At 38.9% G+C, this 25022-nt stretch overlaps 1 protein-coding gene across 1 annotated transcript in view; it reads right to left on the reverse strand.

The window, feature by feature from the left end:
- Nucleotides 1-25022, reverse strand: part of FRK (fyn related Src family tyrosine kinase) — a 111606-nt gene that overhangs the window by 6143 nt on the left and 80441 nt on the right. The window contains exons 3-5 of the mRNA XM_043592156.1: nt 15015-15178; nt 13164-13332; nt 8466-8624 (exon numbers count right to left, since the gene is read on the reverse strand). Of these exons, the coding sequence (XP_043448091.1) occupies nt 8466-8624; nt 13164-13332; nt 15015-15178 (492 nt within the window). The remainder of the gene's footprint in view (nt 1-8465; nt 8625-13163; nt 13333-15014; nt 15179-25022) is intronic.

Below are 25022 nucleotides of genomic sequence, written 5' to 3' on the forward strand. Positions count from 1 at the left end.
CCGCTTAACACTCCCGTGCCTCAGTGTTTCCATCTATATTGTGGTAATTGTAATTACCTTATGGTATTGGTTGTTAAAATGAGTTAATACATGTAAGGCACTTAAAGCAGAGCCTGGCACCTAGAAAGAACCAGGTAAACCCTACCTGTTTTTATTCTCATTGCTGCTGCCTAAATGGAATTAAACAGTTTAAGCTTTGTCATGATAGAGATACATACACATTACTCAAACGGAAATGTCTAAATGAAGACATGCACAAGGGTCTGGAGCTCAGGAGAGAGCACGCAGCTAAAGATGCCAACTTAACAATCACAGTTGATGAGTAGGAGTTAAACATTAAAAGTGGGCGAGACTGCTGGGAAGTGACAGAATCATGAGAAACATCAACATTTAGGGTGGGCAGAGGAAGATAAATCTGCACGAAAACTGAGAGGAATCAGTTAAAAGAATGAAAGAAGAACCAGAAGACAACACCCTAACAGTCAAAGGTTTTGAGAAGGTCACCACCATTGCCAAACTCCACAAGTAAGTCCAGCAAGGTAAGAACTGAATGCCTTAGTGGCACGATGAACAACTTCACTGGAGATGGGGGACAAGGGGTTGAGGGCAGAACAGAAGCTGAGGACATGGAGACAGCAGGAGGAGATGTCAATTTCCAAACCCTAGTCAAGAAAGGAAGCAACAAAAGAGTTGGCAGTTGGCAGAGGAAAGTGTGAACCATGGGAAAGTGATTATCAAGAAATTCATGACTGTGAGGGGCTGTCAATGATATGGGACTTAGGGAGTTTCTGGTGTGCTAGCCATGTTCTCACTCTTGATTTGTGCAGTGGCTATACCATTATTTACTTGCTCACTCTTAAGTAATGATAAATTATGCTCTATGATGTGTGCTCTTTCTATAATGTATGCTATCTTTTCAATAAAAAATTAAATAAACAGAGTTGAGATTTTTTTTTAACGGTGAAGACCTAAGCACAGTGTGTGTATGCGTATGTGTCGGTAAATACATATTTATTTTTTAATGCAAGCAGCATATTTATTTATTTATTTATTTTTATTTTATTTTATTTTTTAGAGAGAGAGAGAGAGAGAGAGCGCACATGCAAATGAGAGAGAGGGGCAGAGGAAGACAGAGAGAGAATCTTAAGCAGGCTCCACACTCAGCATGGAGCCCAACGTGAGGCTCAATTCCACAACCATGAGATCACGACCTGGGCTGAAATCAAGAGTCAGATGCTTAAATAAATGAGTCACCCAGACACCCCTGCAAGCAGTATATTTAAATAGGATATGCGGTGAAACTAACTTCTCACTGATCCATTTGTCCTCTTCTTCCTGGGCAAACACAGAGGACTATATTCCCCATCTTCCCTAGCAGTTAAATTGGATCATGCCACTAGTTCCGTGCACTGCAATGCGTGCAAGAGAGGATGTCCGTCACTTACAGGCCTAATCCTTAAAATCTCCCGCAGTTTTGTAGCTAGAAGAAATAAATTTTGGAATGGCAGAGCCACACGATGAAGGAGTCTAAATCCCTACATCACCATCTAAGGAGTGCCACTCAGAAGAGCAGTGCGATGCATATCAAAAATGCATATTTTTACAGCAATGTGCAGAATGAACCTGGACCACTTTCTTACACCGCACACAAAAATAAACTCAAAATGGATGAAAGACCTAACCATAAGACAGGAAGCCATCAAAATCCTAGAGGAGGCGGGCACCTGGGTGGCTCCATCAGTTTAGTGTCCGGCTTTAGTTCAGGTCATGATCTCATGGTTCATGGGTTCAAGCCCTGCGTCAGGTTCTGTGCTGACAGCTCAGAGCCTGGAGCCTGCTTCAGATTCTGTGTCTCCCTCTCTCTCTGTCCCTCCCCCCATGTATGCTCTGTCACTTTCTGTCTCTCTCAAAAAAAGAAAAAAAAATTTTATTTTTTAAATCCTAGAGGACAAAACAGGCAACAACCTCCTTGATCTCGGCCACAGCAACTTCTTACTTGACGCGTCTCCAGAGGCAAGGGAAACAAAAAAATGAACTATTGGGACCTCATCAAGATAAAAAAATTCTACACAGCAAAGGAAACAATCAGCAAAACTAAAAGGCAACCAACGGAATGGGAGAAGATATTTGCAAATGACGTATCAGATTAAGGGCTAGTATCCGAAATCTATAAAGAACTTACCAAGCTCAACACCCAAAAAACAAATAGTGCAGTGTAAAAATGGACAAAAGAGATGAATAGACACTTTTCCAAAGAAGACATTCAGATGGCCAACTGACATATGAAAAAATGCTCAACATCACTCATCATCAGGGAAATACAAATCTAAACCACAATGAGATACCACCTCACACCTGTCAGGATGGCTAAAATTAACAACTCAAGAAACAACAGATGCTGGTGAGGATGCAGAGAAAGAGGAACCCTTTGCACTGCTGGTGAGAATGTAAACTGGTGCAGCCACTCTGGAAAACAGTATGGACATTCCTCAAAAAATTAAAAATAGAACTACCCTATGACCCAGCAATTGCACTACTAGGCATTTATCCAAGGGATACAGGTGTGCTGTTTCGAAGGGACACATGCAACCCCATGTGTATAGCAGCACTATCAACAATAGCCAAATTACAGGGAGAGCCCAAATGTCCATTGACTGATGAATGGATAAAGAAGATGTGGCATATATATATATATATATATATATATATATATACACACAATGAAATATTAGTTGGTGATCAAAAAGAATGAAATCTTGCCATTTGCAATGACATGGATGGAACTAGAGGGTATTATGCTAAGCAAGTCAGAGAAAGACAAATATAGGATTTCACTCATGTGGAATTTAAGAAACAAAACAGATGAACACAGGGGAAGGGAAGCAAAAACAAGATACAAACAGAGAGGGAGACAAACCATAAGAGAACAAACAGGGTTGCTGGTGGGGTGTTGGGTAGGGGGATGGGCTAAATGGGTAATGGGCATTAAAGAGGCCACTTGTTGATATGAACGCTGGGTGTTATATGTAAATGATGCATCCCTGAATTCTATTCCTGAAACCATTATTATACTATATGTTTACCAACTTGGATTTAAATTTTTTTAAATGCATATCTTTGCCACATCACTAAATTTTTTGAATTGTATGTTATAGCTGCTAACATTGATTCTTCAGTGTAAAATGAGATGTAAGCAAAACGACAAAACATAACTTAGTGTGCAGCATAATGCCAAAGCATTGCTGCCATGGCAGTCAAAATAGCTATGCCTTTTGATATCAAATTAACTCGATACGAAAAGAAATGTGAAAAAGCCAAGATAAACTGGTGACTAGTCCTAAGCCAAGCAGTAGACAGTTTCTAAAATGGCCCCTAATATTCTCTGCCTCCTGGTATTTGGGCTTCTGCGACATTCCCTTCCATTTAATGTGGTCTGGACTACTGACTCACTTTTAACAAATAAAATATGACCAAAATGATGGGGTATCGCTTCCAAGATAAGTTATAAAAGACTATGGCTTCATCTTGCAAGAACTCTCCTCTCTCTTGCTCTCTCACTTGCTCAGTCTGATGAAGCCAACTGTCATGGCGAAAGTTGCCCTATGGAGAGGTCCATGCACCAAGGAACATAGGGCAGCTTCCTGCCAACAACCAGCAAGGAACTGACTTCCTCAATCCAACAGCCCTGGAGAAGCCAACTCCTGCCAATAATCACCTGAGTGAGCTTGGAAATAGATCAACTTCCCCTAGAGCCTTCAGATAACTGAAGCACCTGCCAAGACCTTGACTGCAGCCTTGTGAGAAACCCTGAGGTAGAAGACCCAGCTCAGCTGCACCTGGATTCCTGACCACAGAAAATGTAAGATAATAAATGCTTGCTGACTTAAGCCACTAAGTTTTGGGTAATTTTTTGTGCACGATAGATAACAAATACAGGTTCATGTTAAGAAAATAATGTCAGTGCTATGCACACGGTTAAAAGCATGGACTACGGAGCCAGATTTCCTGGGTTTGAATTCTGGTTCAACTACCTTGGATAAGTTATAAACTTGTCCATCCTTCAGTTTCTTCCACTATCAAATAGAAATGATAATAATAATAATACTCATTTCATCAGGTCGTTAGAGGAAAGAACTAAGTTAATATTTGTACAACATTTACAAAAATGCCTGGCATATAGTAAGTACTATACAGTGTGGGTTTTTTTTAGAAAAATAAATTGTAAATATATGCACCTCTCCTACCACTATCTCATTTGGTTTTTTAGTACATCACCTCATTTTATACTCACAGCTACATGAAGTGTTATTACTATTTGCCCCCTTTCATAGGTGTTTCTGCTACTTAGAAGAACAGGTAATAAGTTGTAGAGTGGCGATTCAAGTTCAGGCATGTTTGAGGTTGAAATCTCATGCTCTTAAAAACTATTCTATACTCCTCCCTAAAACCTACGTTACACATGATTCCTGAGGACCTGAATGTTGGGGCTACAGTTGTAGCCAGCTGAAGGGTATCTTAGTAAAAACGCTCCTGTCTACCTCAGTCCACTTTAGTGAATGGTCCATGAGAATGATGAACAACATGCTGGAGCTTGATTTACTTTAAACAGTATGCATATATGCAAAAAAAATGCATATATTTATTCTCTTTAAATTTCAGCAGGAAATACTGGACATCAATTACCCTCAATGCTAAAGTCTTTTGGTAAGCCTCTTCTATTTTGGAGAAATTTATTACAAAAAAAATATTCAGCCAAGCTTAGGGTCTACAAAGGTGGTTCCATAGAAAACTATGTATGTCATTTCAACTATCAAATTCAACATCTAATTCTATTACAGTGGATATAAAGTTTTCACTGACCGGCACAATAGTGAAGGACATCGAGTACTAACATATTTTCTACCCTGAAAGAGTAGAATGGCCTAGGAACTGCCCAGGGGAACCTCAGAACACACTTCTAATGCAACAGTCAGTTGTCAAAACTGATATAAAGGTTCACAATTCTGTGACAATTTACATCCGCAACAAGAAAATATTTTCAACTATGTTCCATCACTTGAGTCTTTCAGCTTATAATATGTATCATGATGGGCTGTTTAAACGTGGCAGATTCATTTTAAGATCACTTTGTTGAATTTAAGCCCTCTTGATTGGGAAGGGATTGTCTGTAATGAGCATCTCTTCATTATTTCTCATGGCTACTAAGTATCTTAGCAAATGAAGGCCTTGGTAAACTTGACCCTGATAGCCCAATCCACAATATGACAGGGTTTGTGCTCACCCCTGAGTAAAACACATTAACAAACCACAAAAATTCTCAGTGCCAGAGGAGTTCGTAATTAATAAGTGGATCTTGTCAAGCTGACACCAAGAGTCTCAAGACAAGCTCAACCCCAAGTCCTGATCATATTAGGTTTAGAATAGCCCCAGTTAATCTATCCATTAATTTTTTTTCATTTATTCATTCAACACATAATTAGAGCACACTTTCTATGTGCCTGACACTCTTCTATCATTAAAATAAAGAACAATCTCTGTCCTCAGGGAGTTGTATTTGAGAAGATGCTAACAATAAGCCATATTAAAAGTCATGCATTGGGATGCTTGGGTGACTCAGTTCAGCATCTGGCTCTTTTTTTTTTTTTAAGTTTATTTATTTTGAGAGAGAGGAGGAGAAAGAAAATCCCAAGCACACTCTGCAGTGCAGAGCCCGATGTGAGGCTCAAACCCATGAATTGTGAGATCATGACCTGAGCTCAAGTTGGATGCTTAATCAACTGAGCCACCCAGGTGCCCCAATCATCTGGCTCTTGACTTCGGCTTAGGTCATGATCTCACAGTTTGTGAGTTCAAACCCCACATTATGCTCTACGCTGCAGTGAAGAGCCTACTTGGGATTCTCTTTCTCTCTCTCTCTCTCTCTCTGCCCCTCCCCAACTCGTGCACTGTTTCTCTCTCTCTCAAAATAAATAAATAAACATCTTTAAAAAAGTAATGCACTATATGATGATTAACAGCTAAGAAAAAGGAAAACAAAAAAGCAGAAAAGAGGAATACAAAGAGACAGGAGAGGGAGATTAAATTTTAGAATTCAGAGGTTGACCATTGAAAGACTCACTGTAATGGGAATGTCTGAGGAAAGACTTTTCAGAAGTGAGGAAATGAGAACATGGGTAAGTAATGGGATGGGGGTGGAATTCAGATAGAGGATGAAAAAGCACAAAGGGCCTGAAGCAAAGCGCACCTGGAAGATATGAAGAGCAGCAAAGGACAGTGCAGCTGACACAGACTGAACAAGGGAGACACTGGGAGAGATGTGGTCAGTGAGGTAATGGAAAGCTGGGCCATGTAGGACCTTATGGGTTATATAGAGAAAACCAGTGAGTCACAGAAGGCTTTGAGCTGAGGGGGGAACACAATCTGATTTACCTTTTAACAGGCTCTCTCCACCTCCTGTGTTGAGTGGAGACTGAAGGGAGCAAGAACTAAACAAGAGAGACCATTTAAGAGACTGTTGCCTAATCCAGGAAGGAGATGATGTCAGCTTAGACCAGGGTAGGAGTGCTGAGAGGTAACAAAATCCAGGATATATTTGGAAAGAAGCCAATGGGGTTTTCAGATTAGTTAGATAGAAACTGTGAGAAGTAGAGATGATCAAGAGATTAGGCCTGAGTGTTGACATTGTCAAAGACGGGAAGACCACAAGAGTAGCAGATTACTGGGGATACATAAGATCAGTTTTGGACATGGCTGTTTTGAGACTTTTTAATAGACACCTGGAGTAGAAAATTCCAGCTGTTCACAAACATTTTTTTTCCTCCTTGCAACCACTTTAAAGAATTATACTTCCCTATTCCTTTTGTCTTGATTTGACCAAATGAAAAAGGGCACAGAAGTTATCTCTGCATCTCCTGGTTGGAACTCGAAGAGCCAGAATGAGATTAGTCCCATCCCTTTCCCTGCCAAGGTGATCAAAACACCTGAGCGACCAACCAATCTATTTTGCACACATAGCACGAGCAAGAAATAAGTGCCTCTGGGATTTGGGAGAGGGGAGTGTTGCTGCATCATACCTATGTTATCCAGAGAATGGTTCAAGTAGAGTAGTCAAGAAAGCAGTTGGAGATTTATGATTCTGAAGTAATGGAGGGATGTAGTTTCAGGAGTCTTTGATACATACATATTATTTAACATTGAAACTGACTGTGCTTAGCAAGTAACTGGTGATGTTACAAAATTCCAAGAGGTCTGAGAGATAAGAGAAATCACACAGATGGGAGAAGAACCAACAAAAAAGATAGGAGGAAAAGCCATTGAGTGAAGTGTCCTGGAGGCCAAATGAAGAGGTATTTCCAAAGGGAAAGAGTGTCCATTGAAATAAATGCTAACAGGTCTGAAGACTGAGAATTGAGTATTAGACTTGAAACTGTGCCCTTGACAAATCATTTTTGTTAAAGATGGACCCAAGATAATGACTGTACTTTTGTCCCAGGGAATAAGGCAAAGGGGGCAATGGCTGAAGTTAGTTTTTCCACGGTGGCTAACATATTCTGATACTGTTAAATTTGAAATCCTCATGCAAAGGAGCTAGGCGTAATTTTTAACAGCATTTAACAGGCCCAGGTCCTTTGTTCTTCCCCAGTTTTGCAATTTAATACCGCCAGCTTCACAAGTCACCCTGAAATCAGAGAATACTCTTATCTTTCTAATATCTTTGTTCCATTATTCTCACCTCCCTTTACCTCTGCACGTTCTATCAATCCCACTCTGACATTTCAGGAAAGCAATAGAAAAAGTCTCTTTTTTAAGCATGAATTATTCTCTCAGTACTTGATCTCCACTACTTTGAACATCTCATTTTAATACTCATTATATTGTTGCTTATTAAATTATTCATTTGCAATAAACATCAAAATTTCACAATGCCCTTAAGTCTTCTCTGACTACAGGAAGCAGATGTAGAAATAAAGCAATTGTATATTTCTGCTTTTTAGTCTGAAAATTCTAATGCTGCCCAGCAGTGGAAGTATATTAAACACCAACAAGTATGATGTTCACACTGGCAAAGGAAAAAGAATGAGGGTACCTCTCCCTCTCTTTCCCCCAAAGTATCCCATGTTCCCTAATTCTGAGCCATAGAACAAATTGGCCCGTGACTGATAATGTTCCATTAGTTACTGCAGGAAACAAAGCATCACGCAAAACACCTATTCTTCAATTTTCTACATTACATTTACGTACTCTGATATGTCTGTTGCGAACAATTTGTTCTTCACTACATAAATATTTTCCCTCCCTTTGAGCACACGGTATATATCCTATTAAAAACTAGTTGAGCCATTCATTCTCACAGATATACACATAGTAAATATCCTTTGGGTTATAGAAGGCTTGCTAAATTGACATTTATAGGACTAGTTAAACTAAATCCCTCCTTTCTTCCTTTTATTAAGTCTTTAGCTTACTTTGGAGATATTCTTGCAGACTTCCATGTCTCATCAACTCTGTAATAATATAAATTGGATCTTCTAAAGTGCAAACAGCATAAAGCTGGATAAGCTTTGGATGTCTTAGGTTCTTCATTATCTGTGCCTCCCTCAGGAAGTCATTTGGATCCATTGAACCTGAAACAAGAAGAGGAGGAAATCACTTTCTGTTATTGAGGCATTCCTATCCTCACAGCAGTCTGGTGGGAATCACCAAGATTGCTTCCTGCTTCTCAGTAAAATAAGAGCATTGGTGTCACAAATCTTCAGATTTATCAAAGAAGAGAATCAGTCCACCCAGGGCAACCTAATAACTGATGTGTTGGTGCATCAAGGGTGTGTAATTTATGTGTTATGACCTGTAGGTGAGGAGAGGTTGATTCAGGTCCATATGAGAAATGAAGGAAAAAGGAGAGACTGGCAGTCTAACTGATAAAACAAGGCAAGCAAATTAAGAGCACGAAAAGAAGGCATTCTATTAACATGAATGCTGGAGGACACTGAATGTTTAATTACTGCAGCCAGAGCTTTTTGGTCCAGGATCCAGGGAAGACTGAGAGCTGCCCTGTCCTTGGTACCCACTGTGGGGACAGCTGGAGAACAATCCTGAAGCCATGACATTCTGCCATATTTATATCCTTAATTCTGTAGGGACATATGGTATAGGCCAAACAGAAAATATTCAAGGGCTACACCCAAAACTGAGTGTCTTTTTGCACTAGTCTTTTATGTCTAACTTGAAATTGATCTTCAACATTTTCTCCTATGTTAATACTTCCATAAGTCAGACTCTTAACAGATTAACCAAATGTTAAGGGAGAAGTATTGGGACCTATTTTGAAGACTCACCTACAATTAAATTGTATTTTAATGGTTCAACTCTTACCTTGCAAAGTGCCACGTAGTTAATAACAAAATCTAAGAAGAGGAAGGATACCTGGAGTTTACACTTTACCGGTAATTTTCAAAAATCTTTCATTATTTTTAAAGATATGATGTATCAGAGGCATTGCTGTAATTGAAGGAATACTGTCATTTCATATCTCAGTATTCACTATGGATAGTGCAAATATCATTTCCACTGATGCTCAAAGAGACTGTCCCATTCATCAGTATCTCATGATGAAGACTTCACAACTGATATTTGAACCCAGGCATGGATAAGCTTTGACATTCTAAAATAGCAGTCTGACTTATTTATTAATATGAAGTCAAGACGAGTTCCATGTGACTTGCAGATCATTTCACATAAACCATTTAGGCAGTCTAGCCTTTGGTATTCCCTTGAGAGTCTAGAAGTTCAGAACACAGGCTTGATTAAACTCCAGATTCTGGTCAAATCCTAGCTCACTGGGTAATCTTCAGCGAGTTACCAAACATCTCCAAACTTCACTTCTTCATCTGTATAACATAGCTAATAACCCTACTGATACCATAATATCATTATCAGGAAATTGCAATAACAGGAACATATATGTTCAATGACCATAGGCCATTATTTGTATTATTATTAATAAGCATATTCTAGGAAAAACCAAACAGATCAACTGTATTTTTTTCACAGACTGAGGAGAGGAAGGGGCAAGGACTTACTGAGGAAAAATAGAGAAAAATGACCTATTCTCATTTCCATCATGATCTTCTGTACTTCCTCAATTCCATCCCTATCATTGGAATTGGAATTATCTACATAATCAAAGAGGATTAAAATTTCGAGTCATAGTGGCAAAATGGAGCTGAGAATAAAAGAGGCACCCAAACCATAATGAAGGACTTTCTTCTTGTTAAATTTAGTTTGGCCTATGGTCAAATATGGATATAGTGGGATTCTTCCCACCACACCCTCAACATAATCTGATTCATTAAGTTTCCAGTGATAATAGTCACCATTCAGGCAATGTATATACACAATATGTTTCTACTCTAATGCTTTGGTAGCCATCAGATTTGTGAAATGCAGGACACTCGAATCATTGCCAAATCAGACTACCCACAAGACCTGAAAAACCACGGTACATCAGGAGCCTCTGCAGGTGAAGGCTGCTTAGAGCACTCCATGGCTACACTGGTTGCAGCTGACCAGCTACACAGCAGAGACCCAATTTCAAGTCAGCTAGTAATGCAGCATTAAATATTAATTTTTGCCTGTCAAAGCTACTATGGGAGTTGATTTCAGGCTCGTCTTTATTGCGTGGTAGTCTGCTAAGCAATAAATAGCTGCTAAGATTGATTAATGGCCCCAGTGAAGTGAAGACATTTAACCAATCACCAAAGCTGTTTGCTGCTATTACACTGTAAATCAATAATAATTATTCCTGTTGGAGAGAAAACTATCGTGGCGCTTTTTTTTAATATAAGAAAAGTGATTTTTTTTTTGTTCTTTTTTGACCTCCAGAAGGCCTTCCTTGGAGAGCAGTGTTAGGATGAATAGCTAGCCACTTCGTTTTGAGAAAAGAATGATTAGATTGAACAATAAAGTTTAGGCTCAAGTGTCAACGAGATTACGATTCAAAATAATATATATGCAGTGATTGTGAAAATCTCGGGTGCTGGAATAGATCATTCTCACCTGGAGTGCTCACACGGCATCAGCCACTTAAAAGTGCTTCTCCATCACTTCATGAGGCAGGTGTAAATGCCTGACAGACGTCCTGCACTAGCGAATCTGCACTTCCGTGGACATGTGTCAGCATCCCCATTGAAGCTAACATTTATTAAGAACTCACTGCATATATTTTATGTACGTTGACTCAATTTGTCCTCATAAAACTCTATGAAGTAGGAACTATTATAATCCCCACTTCCAGATGAGGAGATTCAAAAGATTAATACATTGTCCAGTGTCCCAGAGGGCAGAGGCAAGGTTGAACTCAGTTCTATTTTATACTAAACTTTATGCTCTTACTATAACACCAGAGGGGCCCAGACTTTCTTGGTTCATGGCATCCTCATTGTCTCAGTAACACTTTTCATGATATGCCCTTAAGCCAAAATGAATACCTAAGAGTTCTATTGATTATTTGGTTAAATCAAAGCAACTTTAAAAGTATTTGTGTTCTAACAACTTAATACCCATTTAAAAAGGTAATACAGAGAAATTTTTGTGTGGCTCTTGAATGTGATCCCAGTCACCACCAAAAACCCAGTTTCACAAAGATATGATGTCACCAAAGGAATGGTGCTATCCAGCAGCACCCAGGTGCTCAAGTTCTGCCATCAGGAGGCTTTCAAAACCCTTAAGAATTCTGGTTAAGTAAAGAATGAAGGTCCCCTAGAGAACTAATTTCTAACCTCTAGTTATTATCCTTACCTATGTTATTAGATGTAGATATGAGGTGACTACAGTAACACTGTACTTTCATAGACTGTCTCCCCTGGGGTGTGATGCAATAGTGATAGATGTGAGTTCAAATCCTAGCTCTTCCATTTACTGACCTTATAATAATAATAACAGTAATAATAATAATTAAAATAAAAAGTTTTTCTTGGTCACTTACTATGAACCAGACATTATTCAAAGCATTTCCACTAATGACCCAGTTTAATCTTCGTAATAATCCTGCTGGGTTGGCCTTATTAGTATCTCTTTTATGCAAATGATAGAACTGAGGCACAGAGTAGTTTAAAATTTACTCAAGATCATATGACTAGTACATTTCAGGAAAGTTACTTAATCTTTTTAAATTTTCTTATCTCACTTTTAAAATGGAAGAGATAATGTCTGCCTGAATAAATATTATTTTAGTACACTCACTTTTAATTTCCATGATAGGAAAAAGGAAGATGGAAGAAAAAATAGTTCCTACATTTCCAAATATGAGGTCTTTTAGATGGACCATTTTACCTTTTAACCATAAACAATTAGTATTTAATAAAATTGTTTCCCCCTGAAGGTCTCCAAGGTTCTATTGATTTAAGTATTGTTTTAAGTACTTCCAGTAAAGTCACCTTTTTAAGAGTTTATTTTATTTATTTTAAGAGAGAGAGAGAAACACGTGTATGCGTGGGGGAGGGGCAGAGAGAGAGGGAGAGAGAATTTTAAGCAGGTTCTGCACTGTCAGCATGAAGCCCGATGCGGGGCTCGAGAACCGTGAGATCATGACCTGAGCTAAAATCAAGAGTTGGACACTTAAGCAACTGAGGCACTCAGGCACCCCTAAAGTTAGCATTTTTAACGAAGGCTAGGAAAAAATGTGGAGAGGGACATTCCTAACTCCAGAGAAGAGATGCCTGGTTGAAATCTTGCATTGGGGATATTTTAAGACTTAGCTGATTCCAGGCACATGCTCTTGCCTTTAGAATCTGAAGCATGTTATGCTTTATGGTCACCTGGGCCAGAAAACATGATTACAGTACTTGCTTGGTGCCTGCATTGGCTGTCCTGTGACCTTGCAGACATTTACAGTGGCAAGTTGAGCTTATAAAAATTAACAAATGCTGGGGCATCTGGGTAGCTTAGTCGGTTAAGCATCTGACTCTTGGTTTCAGCTCAGGTCACGATCTCACAGTTTGTGAGTTCGAACCTCACATCAGGCTCTGTGCTGTTAGCACAGAGCCTGCTTGGGATTCTCTCTCCCCCACTCACACTGTCTCTGTCTCTCTCAAAATGAATAAACTTCAAAATAATTTTTTTAATTAACATATGCCATTTAACCTGTGACATTCTCATTCTCATACCTGGTTTTAATGTTTTTACTGCTACTGGAGTCGTGTTGTTCCATAGGCCTTCCCATACTTCACCAAACTGACCAGATCCTAATCGCTTCAGAAGCTGTATGGAGTTGCGGTCTATCTCCCACTGGTCCACGGTTTTGTAAGACAAATCAAAAGGCGCTGGTACTTGTACCTGTTTCACAGAATAATTAGAAAAACTATAAGAAAAAGATTTAACAATTTTTTGGTTGAAAATAATAGCCTAGGCACTTTTAAAAAGAGAAACCATTTTTAAAACCAAAATATTGTAAATTTTATCCTAATTACTTTAAAATGGAAAGCAATTATGGCAGAATCTGTATCATTACCTCTTTGAGCTGATCTCCTCCCTAAATCTTGCTACATGAGGCACCTTGCTGTCCATCTGCCCCACCCCACACCCAATGCCATCCCTGCCTGGGTCTGGCATGGTCTTCCTCTGCCTCTTTGCCTTCCTCTGCCAAGCTAAATCCTCCCAATGTTAAGACCCATTTGAAGTTCCACCTCATCCACAATTACTTCCCAAATTCTTTGGCCTATAGCGTTTACTATATGTATCATATACTTTTGCATAATTAAATTTTTCATCTTATTTTGAATTCATTTATTTATTTGTTCGTTCATTTATGTACTTGTTCATTTAATAAATAATAATTTTTCAAGCACCATCAAAGTGCCATTCTGTAAACAAAGTAGGCAAGACCCCTGCCCTCCGAGAGTTCATAATCTACTTTACTATCTACCAGAGGAAATTCTTAGCCCCTCCGCCAAGTCATTAGCATTTTGAGTACACAGAAGGTCATTTATGCTTCTTTGTGAACACTTTTCAACAATATTGGTTAAACAGAGTATTTTCTAAGCCATACTTTTGTATCAGGTAAGCTATTCTTAGCATGAGTTTAACCATTCTTGTGGGGTCATTCATACCTATTCCATCCAACATGCAATACTTACACGAAAGTTGCATATTCACTGGGCAGGATTTAAGTCAATGAATTCCCTACATACTGGACAAAAGTCTTCAGCTTCTAATTGTCCCTAATATTTTGGTCAGGCATCACCAGGAAGCTTTCAGTGGTCATCCAGGCATAAACCATAGGGCTGGCTGTCCCATGGACAGTACATGAGACCTGAACTCAGACGAGGAGCTGAGGTTTTGCCCCACTACCATGTAAGTCCACTACATAACTTTAAATCAACCTAGGTAAAACATGCAATAATTGAATACTGATAGATTTAATAAACTCTATAAATGTTGTTTGGCCTGGCCAAACTATTATAACAGTTACTTAAATGATATTTCTATATAGGTATTTCAGCCAGATAATGAGCCTAGCAATTTCATATTGATATCCTTGAATACAGAGCTAAATAAGAATTATATTCCAGCACTTTTTTTTTCCCTCCAGCCATATGAGTAAGTGCTCCAGTGTCAAGATACCAGATTAATTTCTTGGAGCAAAGGATGAATATTTTCTGGCTTCAATGAGTGCCTAAGGTCAGGAGTTGGCAAACTTTTTCTGAAAAGAATGAGATAGTAAATATTTAGGTCTTTGTGGGCCATAAGGTTTCTGTTGCAACTATTAAATGCTGTTCATACAGAGAAAAATCAAAGGCAATTTTTAAATAAATAAGCATGCTTATGTCCCAATAAAACTTAATATTTAAAATGTAAGTGTGGGACAGTATTGGCTCATAGGCCATGGTTTCTCTATCCATGCCGTAGGTAATCAAATGACTTTTTTTTTCCTGAACGGACATATCACATGACTAATACTCCAGTATCTGAAGGGGAAGAGTTAACCTCAAAATCAACACAGCTTGAAAGCATTTTACCTTTAAGCATGGTTTTCCCAGCTGGACACACAGGCCATCCCTTGTCTTGGTGTAATGGCTCACAAATTCATTCAGTGTTGAAAAGATTCTTCTCTGGGTAAGGAAAAACCCCCCTTCATCCAGTCTTCTGATCCTGTAGTGTTTCACAATCCCTTCATCTAAAACTGGAACCCAAAATAAGTCCTATTAATATACTTCTTGCCAAAACCAAGCAAATCTACTTATTTTGTGGTGATAGTTTCAATGCATGGAATCAAATTTTCATAAATTCTGTTCATTTCTCAACTTTGTTTCAGAAAAGACTTCAGAAAGTTTGTAAAGGATATAGAGCAAAATAAAAAGGGAAAAGAAATGGGAAACCACATTAAAGGAAATAGAAGATAAAAATAACGGAGTGAGGTCACCACTAAAAATCTAGGCTTTGAGGCTTATTGAACTTGATTAAAACAAGCCATAAAATTGACTCTATCATTCTAAGTGTTCCTGCCTGACTCGGTCAGTAGAGCATGTGTTTCCTGATCTTGGGGTCGTGAGTTCAAGTCCCACTTATAAAAAAAAATTTGACTCTATCATTCTGGCAATGCAAAGAGGGAAATATTATCAGTTTCAGAAATCACAGCGTTCATAAGATAAAATCACAAAAGTTGTTTAAAAATAGTTCAACTCTTCCTGGCACAGAGACCAGGGAGAATTTTCTCCCATGAGATCCTATGAAGGGGACACTGAAATAGAATAAAACGGTGTCCTCAGGACTATCCGACAATAACATCAGGAATTCTGCAGGGCCGCTTATTGTTCTGTCTCTTAATGCAGGGTGATAACAGAATGTCCAAGCACAGTTCAATAAAAGCTATTCTACAGGGCCCAAAATAATGCAATCCATGTATCCAACATCCCAGCACTATTGCTTGATCCAAGGGCAAGTCTCGTAACAGCCAGTGGAATGAACGGATTGCATACCCTTTTTCAAATCATCTGACTATAGCAGATTTCTTGCTTTTGCCTGCCACCAACAATTCTCCCTTGTTCTTGTAATAGCACCCCAATTTTTTTCAGAGAATCGTTGCTCCTCTGAGAGCATGTGGTCCAGAGATTATCATTGCCAACCTTGAGCCAAGGAATGTACAATCAGAGCCAAGAAGACTCAATTCCAGGACTTGTGCTACAGAGCCGCAGGAAAACAGGAAGCAGTTGTTATGATTGTTTTGGTTTTGTTTCTGTTTAACTGCTAGGAGATTGGACCTACAGGCAAAATCTTGCCCCAGGCAGGGAGAAAGCTTTGCCTGGGAAGTTCTTTCCTTGATTTGGAAAGTGAAGCTTCGACCCTGGAGCCAATCACACTGGCTTTTCAGCTTGAAGAATCAGTCACCTTTTTTACATAAACTAGTAACTTTTTTACTTAAACTTTACTTAAAACTTTTTAACTTAAACTAGTTTTTGCACTTGCATTCAAAAATATTGACTAATACATTTCATAAGCTATTCTTTCACTTAGCCAAGTTATTGGTAAGTATTGAGCAGCATTTACCAGGATACAGATATTCTTAATTCCTTGCTAAATATAAAAATTATACTTTAATAATGGGTCATGCTAGAGCAATGCTCTCTTGAAAGAACTAAGAAAACAGCTCAATCCTAGTTTGGAAGTTTACTGAGGGCATGCCAATGACTAGGGCAAAGTTTTCCTCACAAGAGAATTGGCGCACATCACAATAGCTCAAATAAAAAACAGACAATATCACACGTTGCCAAGGAAGTAGAGTAAATGGAACTCTCACACACAGATGATAGAAGTGTAATTTTTACAATCACTTTAGAAAACCGTCATGCTCTACTAAAACTGAACACAGTCATACCTATAGTTTAGTAATTCCACTCCAACATATAACCAACAAAATGTACAATATATACACCAAAACACATGTATAAGAATGCTTTTAGCAGTATTATTTGTAAGAGTCTAAACCTGGAAACAATCCAAATGTCCATCAACCATAGAATAGACTAATAAATTATTTTATGTTTGTCTAGGGAATCCTATGCAGATTTGTAAATAAACAAACCATAAATACACGCATCTACATGAATGAATCTCACAAACACAAAAATATAGTTCCCTTATTTAAAAACTAGCAAAACTACTGATATTAGGAGTCAGACTGGAATGTTGGTAAGATTCTCTTTCTTGACTGGATGCTGGTTTACATGCATGTGTTCACCTCATAAATGCTCATCAAACCAAACTTTTGTAAATTGTGTATTTTTATTACACATGTCATACATCAATTTAAAAGAATTTTTTAGGGGCACCTGGGTGGCTCAGTCGGTTAAGTGTCTGACCTCGGCTCAGGTCATGATCTCACAGTTCGTGAGTTCAAGCCCCACATCGGGCTCTGTGCCGACAGCCCAGAGCCTGGAGCTTGCTTCAGATTGTCTCCCTCTCTTTCTGCTCCTCCCCCACTCATGCTCTCTCTTGCTCTCTCTCTCTCTCTCTCTCTCTCTCTCTCTCTCTCTCTCTCAAAAATGAATAAACACAAAAAAAAATTTTTTAAGAATTTTTTAATGGTTATTTGCTCTAGTTCATGGACAAATAGAACATCAAGTCCCCAAAGTGCTACATCATGGCACATGCTGAATTATTTCAGTCTAGAAAGTTTTTAAGGTAAATGCTACCTAATTCTCATTTTGGATATCAAATTTTCTCAGTAAAGTATTCAAAGAACACTAATTTTAAGGAAAATAACTTTCTGATAAGCATTGTGAAAAACCTGGTTACAAAATGTCCTCCTAAATAACTGAGTTAATTTTTGATATAAGAATATAGGTTATAAGCCAGAAAAATACAGAGGAATATCAAACATAAATGAAAATTTTTTTGAGTGCGTGATGCTGAATTTGAAGGTAGCCTTTCTATTACATCAACAATACTAATAATGTAACCAACACACCACACAAGCACAACTAATAATGTAATAACATCTTTTGTTCAATGCTTTTTGAATAATATTGAATAAGAAAGACAGTTCCCTGCACCTAGATGAAAGCTCCAACAGAGCTTTTCTAATCACACTTAATTATAGGTTCAGCTTTCACTTAAAATCACAAATGCAGTCTCAACTCCAGCTTAGATTGCCCAGTCCAAGATATTAATCAAAACACTCTGCTATTCAGTTTAATAGCTAATCTGTCTGTTCAGGTGTACATCAGGCTGAAAGGCAGCAGTGGGAAAGGTAGGTGTGGGTGGCTGTCTTTCTTTCTCTGCCTAGAGGTGTTCTTTCCTCATGGCCTTGCCAGCCAGGATTTGAGTATCTAGGGTAAGAGCATAGAGAGGAGGAGATAAAGAATGAGGAAGTTCTTATTGGACTGGCAGAGTCTAAATCAGCTTCAACTCTCAGCCTGGCAGACGTTCAAGCTGATTTTTCTGTCAAGAACACTTATGTAGCCCCCTCCTTCCTAAGATGCAGGTGTCTGCTAAGCCACCTCTGCCCTAATTGCTTTTCAGCTTCTGTTTCTTTAGCAGTTTACCCTCCACTCCAACGCTTACAGGTCCCCCCTCATTTTCTGGCAGAAGTCCTCTTGAGCAGAACCCAAAACTCCTCCAGACCATTTATCTACATCTCCCTGGCACTTTTGCTCATGTACAAGGTCCACTTATGGTCTAAGATAACACTCACACATCCTTTACCCCGACAGTTGCTGGGGACTGACTGATGCCATGTGGCACCTCCAACCTACTGCTACAGGCTGCTTTAGCCTACTCAGCCATTGGAGTCAGGCTCGAGTGTTGTATCTGACCAACTGGAGAGAGCAGAGAATAAACTCTCACAGTGGACTTCTCACTAGGTTTGGGGTTCCACTCATCTCCCTGGGAAGATCAGAGGGACTCATAGCTTTTTCCAAAAGCAAAATGCCTTGATCAAAGCATTCCTCCCTCTTACTATTAGCACCCCTTTAATATCACTAACAAGCTGAAGGATCCAATAGCTGCAATACCTGTCTTTGACCAATTTCTTGGTAAACTCTGGGTACGGTGATTTGGCATTGGATTTTACTTCCATTGTATCTTCACAGCTATAGTCAAAAATTCCATCTAACATTCTGTAATACTCACATTCATTGAACCAAATGCTATGCTCAGCACTATAGTACACTATCTCTTTTTATCCTCATAATAGCCATACAAGGTAGACATTAATAGGCCTGTTTTGTAACTCGTAAAAGCAAGTAGTGATATTGCCAGGATTCAAACATGGGGACTTGTGATTCTAAGATTCCTTATAACTGGAGAGTTTCAGATAGTAGATCTAGTTGTCAAATAAGACACATCCAGTTCATGACCATAAAATCATGTCATCTGTTATGTTAGTATTACGTATAACAAATCTAAAGACTCCACCAAAAAATTGTTAGAACTAATGAACAACTATAGTACAGTTGCAAAATACAAGTCAATATAAAAAAAAACCTGTTGTTTCTCGATACACTGATAATAAACTATCAAAAAGAGAAATTAAAATAAAAATCCCTTGGGGCACCTCAGTAGTTCACTTGGTTAAGTGTCCAACTTCAGCTCAGGTCCATGATCTCACAGTTCATGGGTTCGAGCCCCGCTTCGGACTCTGTGCTGACAGCTCAGAGCCTGGAGCATGCTTTGGATTCTGTGTCCCTCTCTCTCTGCCCCTTCCCCGCTTGCACTCTGTCTCTCTCTGTCTCTCAACAATAAATAAATGTTAATAAGTAAATAAATAACATAAAATAAAAATCCCACTTACAATGGCATCAGCAAGAATAAACTACTTAGAAATAAATTTAACCAAGAAGGTGAAAGATCTGTACTCCAAAAACTATAAAATATTGATGATGAAATGTGAACATACACATAAGTGGAAGGATATTCCATGCTCATGGATTGGAAGAATTAATACTATTAAAATGTCCATACCACCCAAAGTCTTCCACAGATTCAATGCAATCCCTATCAAAATTCCAGCTGCATTTTTCAGAAATAGAACACACAATCCTAAAATTTGTAGGGAACCATAAAAGACCCTGAATAGCCGAAGCAATTGAGAAAGAACAAAGCTGGACTCATCACACTTCCTGATTTCTTTTTTTTTTAATATAACATTCTTTTTTATTTTATTTTTTATTTTTTAAAATTTACATCCAAGTTAGTTAGCATATAGTGCAACAATGATTTCAGGAGTAGATTCCTTAGTGCCCCTTACACATTTAGCCCATTTAGCCCTCCCACGACCCCTCCAGTAAACCTCAGTTTGTTCTCCCTATTTATGAGTCTCTTCAGTTTTGTTCCCCTCCCTGTTTTTATATTATTTTTGTTTCCCTTCCCTTATGTTAATCTGTTTTGTCTCTTAAAGTCCTCATATGAGTGAAGTCAAATGATTTTTGTCTTTCTCTGACTGACTAATTTCACTTAGCATAATACCCTCCAGTTCCATCCACATAGTTGCAAATGGCAAGATTTCATTCTTTTTGATTGCCGACTAATACTCCATTGTATATATACACCACTTCTTCTTTTTTTTTTTTAACGTTTATTTATTTTTGGGACAGAGGGAGACAGAGCATGAACGGGGGAGGGGCAGAGAGAGGGGGAGACAAAGAATTGGAAGCAGGTTCCAGGCTCTGAGCCATCAGCCCAGAGCCTGACGCGGGGCTCGAACTCACGGAACGTGAGATCGTGACCTGAGCTGAAGTCGGACGCTTAACCGACTGAGCCACCCAGGTGCCCCACACCACTTCTTCTTTATCCATTCATCTATCGATGGACATTTGGGCTCTTTGCATACTTTGGCTTTTGTTGACAGTGCTGCTATAAACATGGGGGTGCATGTGTCCCTTCGAAACAGCACACCTGTATTCCTTGGATAAATGCCTAGTAGTACAATTGCTGGGCTGTAGGGTAGCTCTATTTCTAATTTTTTGAAGAACCTCCATACTGTTTTCCAGAGTGGCTGCACCAGTTTGCATTCCCACCAACAATGCAAAAGAGATCCTCTTTATCCACATCCTCGCCAACATCTGTTGTTGCCTGAGTTGTTAATGTTAGCCATTCTGACAGGTGTAAGGTGGTATCTCATTATGGTTTTTTCAACATTTATTTATTTTTGGGACAGAGAGAGACAGAGCATGAACGGGGGAGGGGCAGAGAGAGAGGGAGACACAGAATCGGAAACAAGCTCCAGGCTCTGAGCCATCAGCCCAGAGCCTGATGCGGGGCTCGAACTCACGGACCGCGAGATCGTGACCTGGCTGAAGTCGGACACTTAACCGACTGCGCCACCCAGGCGCCCCTCTCATTATGGTTTTGATTTGTATTTCCCTGATGATGAGTGAAGTTAAGCATTTTTTTCATGTGTCAGTTGGCCACCTGGATGTCTTTTTTTGGAGAAGTGTCTATTCGTGTCTTTTGCCCATTTCTTCACTGGATTATTTGTTTTTTGGGTGTTGAGTTTGATAAATTCTTTATGGATTTTGAATACTAACCCTTAATCTGATATGTCATTTGCATATCTTCTCCCATTCTGTCAGTCGCCTTTTAGTTTTGCTGATTGTTTCCCTAGCTGTGCAAAAGCTTTTTATTTTGATGAGTAAAATAGTAGTTCATTTTTGCTTTTGTTTCCCTTGCCTTTGGAGACGTGTTGAGTAAGAACTTGCTGTGGCCAAGATCAAAGAGGTTTTTGCCTGCTTTCTCCTCAAGGATTTCGATGGCTTCTTTCATCCATTTTGAGTTTATTTTTGTGTCTGGTGTAAGAAAGTGGCCCAGGTTCATTCTTCTGCATGTCACTGTCCAGTTTTGCCAGCACCACTTGCTGAAGAGACTGTCTTTATTCGATTGGATATTCTTTCCTGCTTTGTCAAAGATTACTTGGCCATACGTTTGTGGGTCCACTTCTGGGTTCTCTATTCTGTTCCATTGATCTGAGTGTCTGTTCTTGTGCCAGCACCATACTGTCCTAATGATTACAGCTTTGTAGTATAGCTTGAAGTCTGGGATTATGATGCCTCCTGCTTTGGTTTTCTTTTTCAAGATTGCTTTGGCTTTTCGGGGTCTTTTCTGTTTCCATACAACTTTTAGGATTATTTGTTCTAGCTCTGTGAAGAATGCTGGTGTTATTTTGATAGGGATTGCATTGAATATATATAGATTGCTTTGGGTAGTATCGACATTTTTAAAAAAATCTTTTATTTATTTTTGAGACAGAGAGAAACAGAGCATGAGCAGGGGAGGGACAGAGAGAGAGGGAGACACAGAATCTGAAGCAGGCTCCAGGCTCTGAGCTGCCAGCACTGAGCCCTATATGGGGCTGGAACCCACGAACCATGAGATCATGACCTGAGCCAAAGCTGGACACCCAACCAACTGAGTGAGCCACCCAGGCGCCCTGGGTAGTATCGACATTTTAACAATATTTGTTCTTCCTATCCAGGAGCATGGAACCTTTTTCCATTTTTTTGTGTGTCTTCTTCAATTTCTTTCATAAGCTTTCTATAGTTTTCAGCATATAGATTTTTCACCTCTTTGGTTAGATTTATTCCTAGGTATTTGATGGGTTTTGGTGCAACTGTAAATGGGATCGATTCCTTGATTTCTTTCTGTCGCTTCATTGTTGGTGTATAGGAATGCAACCGATTTCTGTGCATTGATTTTATATCCTGCAACTTTGCTGAATTCATGAATCAGTTCTAGCAGTTTTTTGGTGGAATCTTTTGGGTTTTCCATATAGAGTATCATGTCATCTTTGAAGAGTGAAAGTTTGACCTCCTCCTGGCCGATTTGGATGCCTTTTATTTCTTTGTGTTGTCTGATTGCAGAGGCTAAGACTTCCAATACTCTGTTGAATAACAGTGGCAAGAGTGCACATCCCTGTCTTGCTCCTGACCTTAGGGGGAAAGCTCTCAGTTTTTCCCCATTGAGGATGATATTAGCATTGGGTCGTTCATATATGGCTTTTATGATCTCGAGGTATGATCCTTCTATCCCTACTTTCTTGAGGGTTTTTATCAAGAAAGGATGCTGTATTTTGTCAAATGCTTTCTCTGAATCTATTGAGAGGATCATTTGGTTCTTGTCCTTTCTTTTATTGATGTGATGAATCACGTTAATTGTTTTGCAGATATTGAACCAGCCCTGCATCCCAGGTATAAATCCCACTTGGTCGTGGTGAATAATTTTTTTAATATATTGTTGGAGCTGGTTGGCTAATATCTTGTTGAGGATTTTTGCATCCATGCTCATCAGGGAAATTGGTCTACAGTTCTCCTTTTTTTTTTTTAAATGTTTATTTGTTTTTGAGAGAGAGAGAGAGCCAGAGCATGAACAGGGGAGGAGCAGAGAGAGAGGGAGATACAGAATCCGAAGCAGGCTCCAGGCTCTGAGCTGTCAGCACAGAGCCTGATGCGGGGCTCGAACTCACAAACCGTGAGATCATGACCTGAGCCGAAGTCAGACACTTAACTGACTGAGCCACCCAGGCGCCCCTATAGTTCTCCTTTTTAGTGGGTCTCTGTCTGGTTTTGGAATCAAGGTAATGCTGGCTTCATAAAAAGAGTTTGGAAGTTTTCCTTCCATTTCTGTTTTTTGGAACACCTTCAAGAGAACAGGTGTGAACGCTTCCTTAAATGTTTGGTAGAATTCCCCTGGAAAGCCATCTGGCCCTGGACTCTTGTTTTTTGGCAGATTGTTGATTCCTAATTTGATGTCCTTACTGGTTATGGGTCTGTTCAAATTTTCTATTTATTTCTGTTTCAGTTTTGGTAGTGTATATGTTTCTAGGAATTTGTCCATTTCTTCCAGATTGCCCATTTTATGGGCATATAATTGCTCATAATATTCCCTTATTATTGTTTGTATTTCTGCTGTGTTGGTTGTGATCTCTCCTCTTTCATTCTTGATTTTATTTATTTGGGTCCTTTCCTTTTTCTTTTTGATCAAACGGACTAGGGATTTATCAATTTTGTTAATTCTTTCAAAGAACCAGCTTCTGGTTTCATTGATCTGTTCTATTGTTTTTTTGTTTTGTTTTGTTTTGGTTTTGGTTTCAATAGCATTAATTTCTGTTCTAATCTTTATTATTTTCTGTCTTCTGCAGGTTTTGGATTTTATTTGCTGTTCTTTTTCCAGCTCCTTAAGGCGTAAGGTTAGGTTGTATATCTGAGATCTTTCTTCCTTCTTTAGGAAGGTCTGGATTGCTATATACTTTCCTCTTATGACCACCTTTGCTGTATCCCCGAGGTTTTGGGTTTTGATGTTACCATTTTCATTGACTTCTATATACTTTTTAATTTCCTCTTTAACTGCTTGGTTAGCCCATTCATCCTTTAGTAGGATGTTCTTCAGTCTCCAAGTATTTGTTACCTTTCCAAATTTTTTCTTGTGGCTGATTTTGAGTTTCATAGCGTTGTGGTCTGAAAATATGCACGGTAGGATCTCAATCTTTTTGTACTTACTTAGGGCTGATTTGTGTCCAGTATATGGTCTATTCTGGAGAACATTCCATGGACACTGGAGCACACGTCCTGATTTCTAACTATACTACAAGGCTATGGCAATCAAAACAGTATGGCATTTGCATAAAAATAGACACAAGGATCCATGAAACAGAAAAGAGAGCCCAGAAGTAAACCCATGCAGAAATGGTCAACTAGCTTATGACAGACAAAGAAGCCAAAAATATACAATGAGGAAAGTTCTCTTTAATAAATGATGCTAGGAAAATGAACAGGCACATGCAAAGAATGAAACTGGACCCCTATCTTACACCATAGCAAAAATTAATTCAAAAATGGCTGAAAGACTTGAATGTAAGACCAGACACCATAAAACTAGACGAAAACATACAGGGTAGCCTTGTTGGCATCAGTCTTGGTGATGATTTTTTGGATTTGTCACCAAAAGCAAGGCAACAAAAGCATAAATAAACAAGTGGGACTATATCAAACTAAAAAGCTGTAGAGAAAAGGAAATTAACAACAAAATTAACAGGT

This window comes from Prionailurus bengalensis, chromosome B2 (genome assembly GCF_016509475.1).
Source record: "Prionailurus bengalensis isolate Pbe53 chromosome B2, Fcat_Pben_1.1_paternal_pri, whole genome shotgun sequence".
NCBI classification, from domain to species: Eukaryota; Metazoa; Chordata; class Mammalia; order Carnivora; family Felidae; genus Prionailurus; species Prionailurus bengalensis.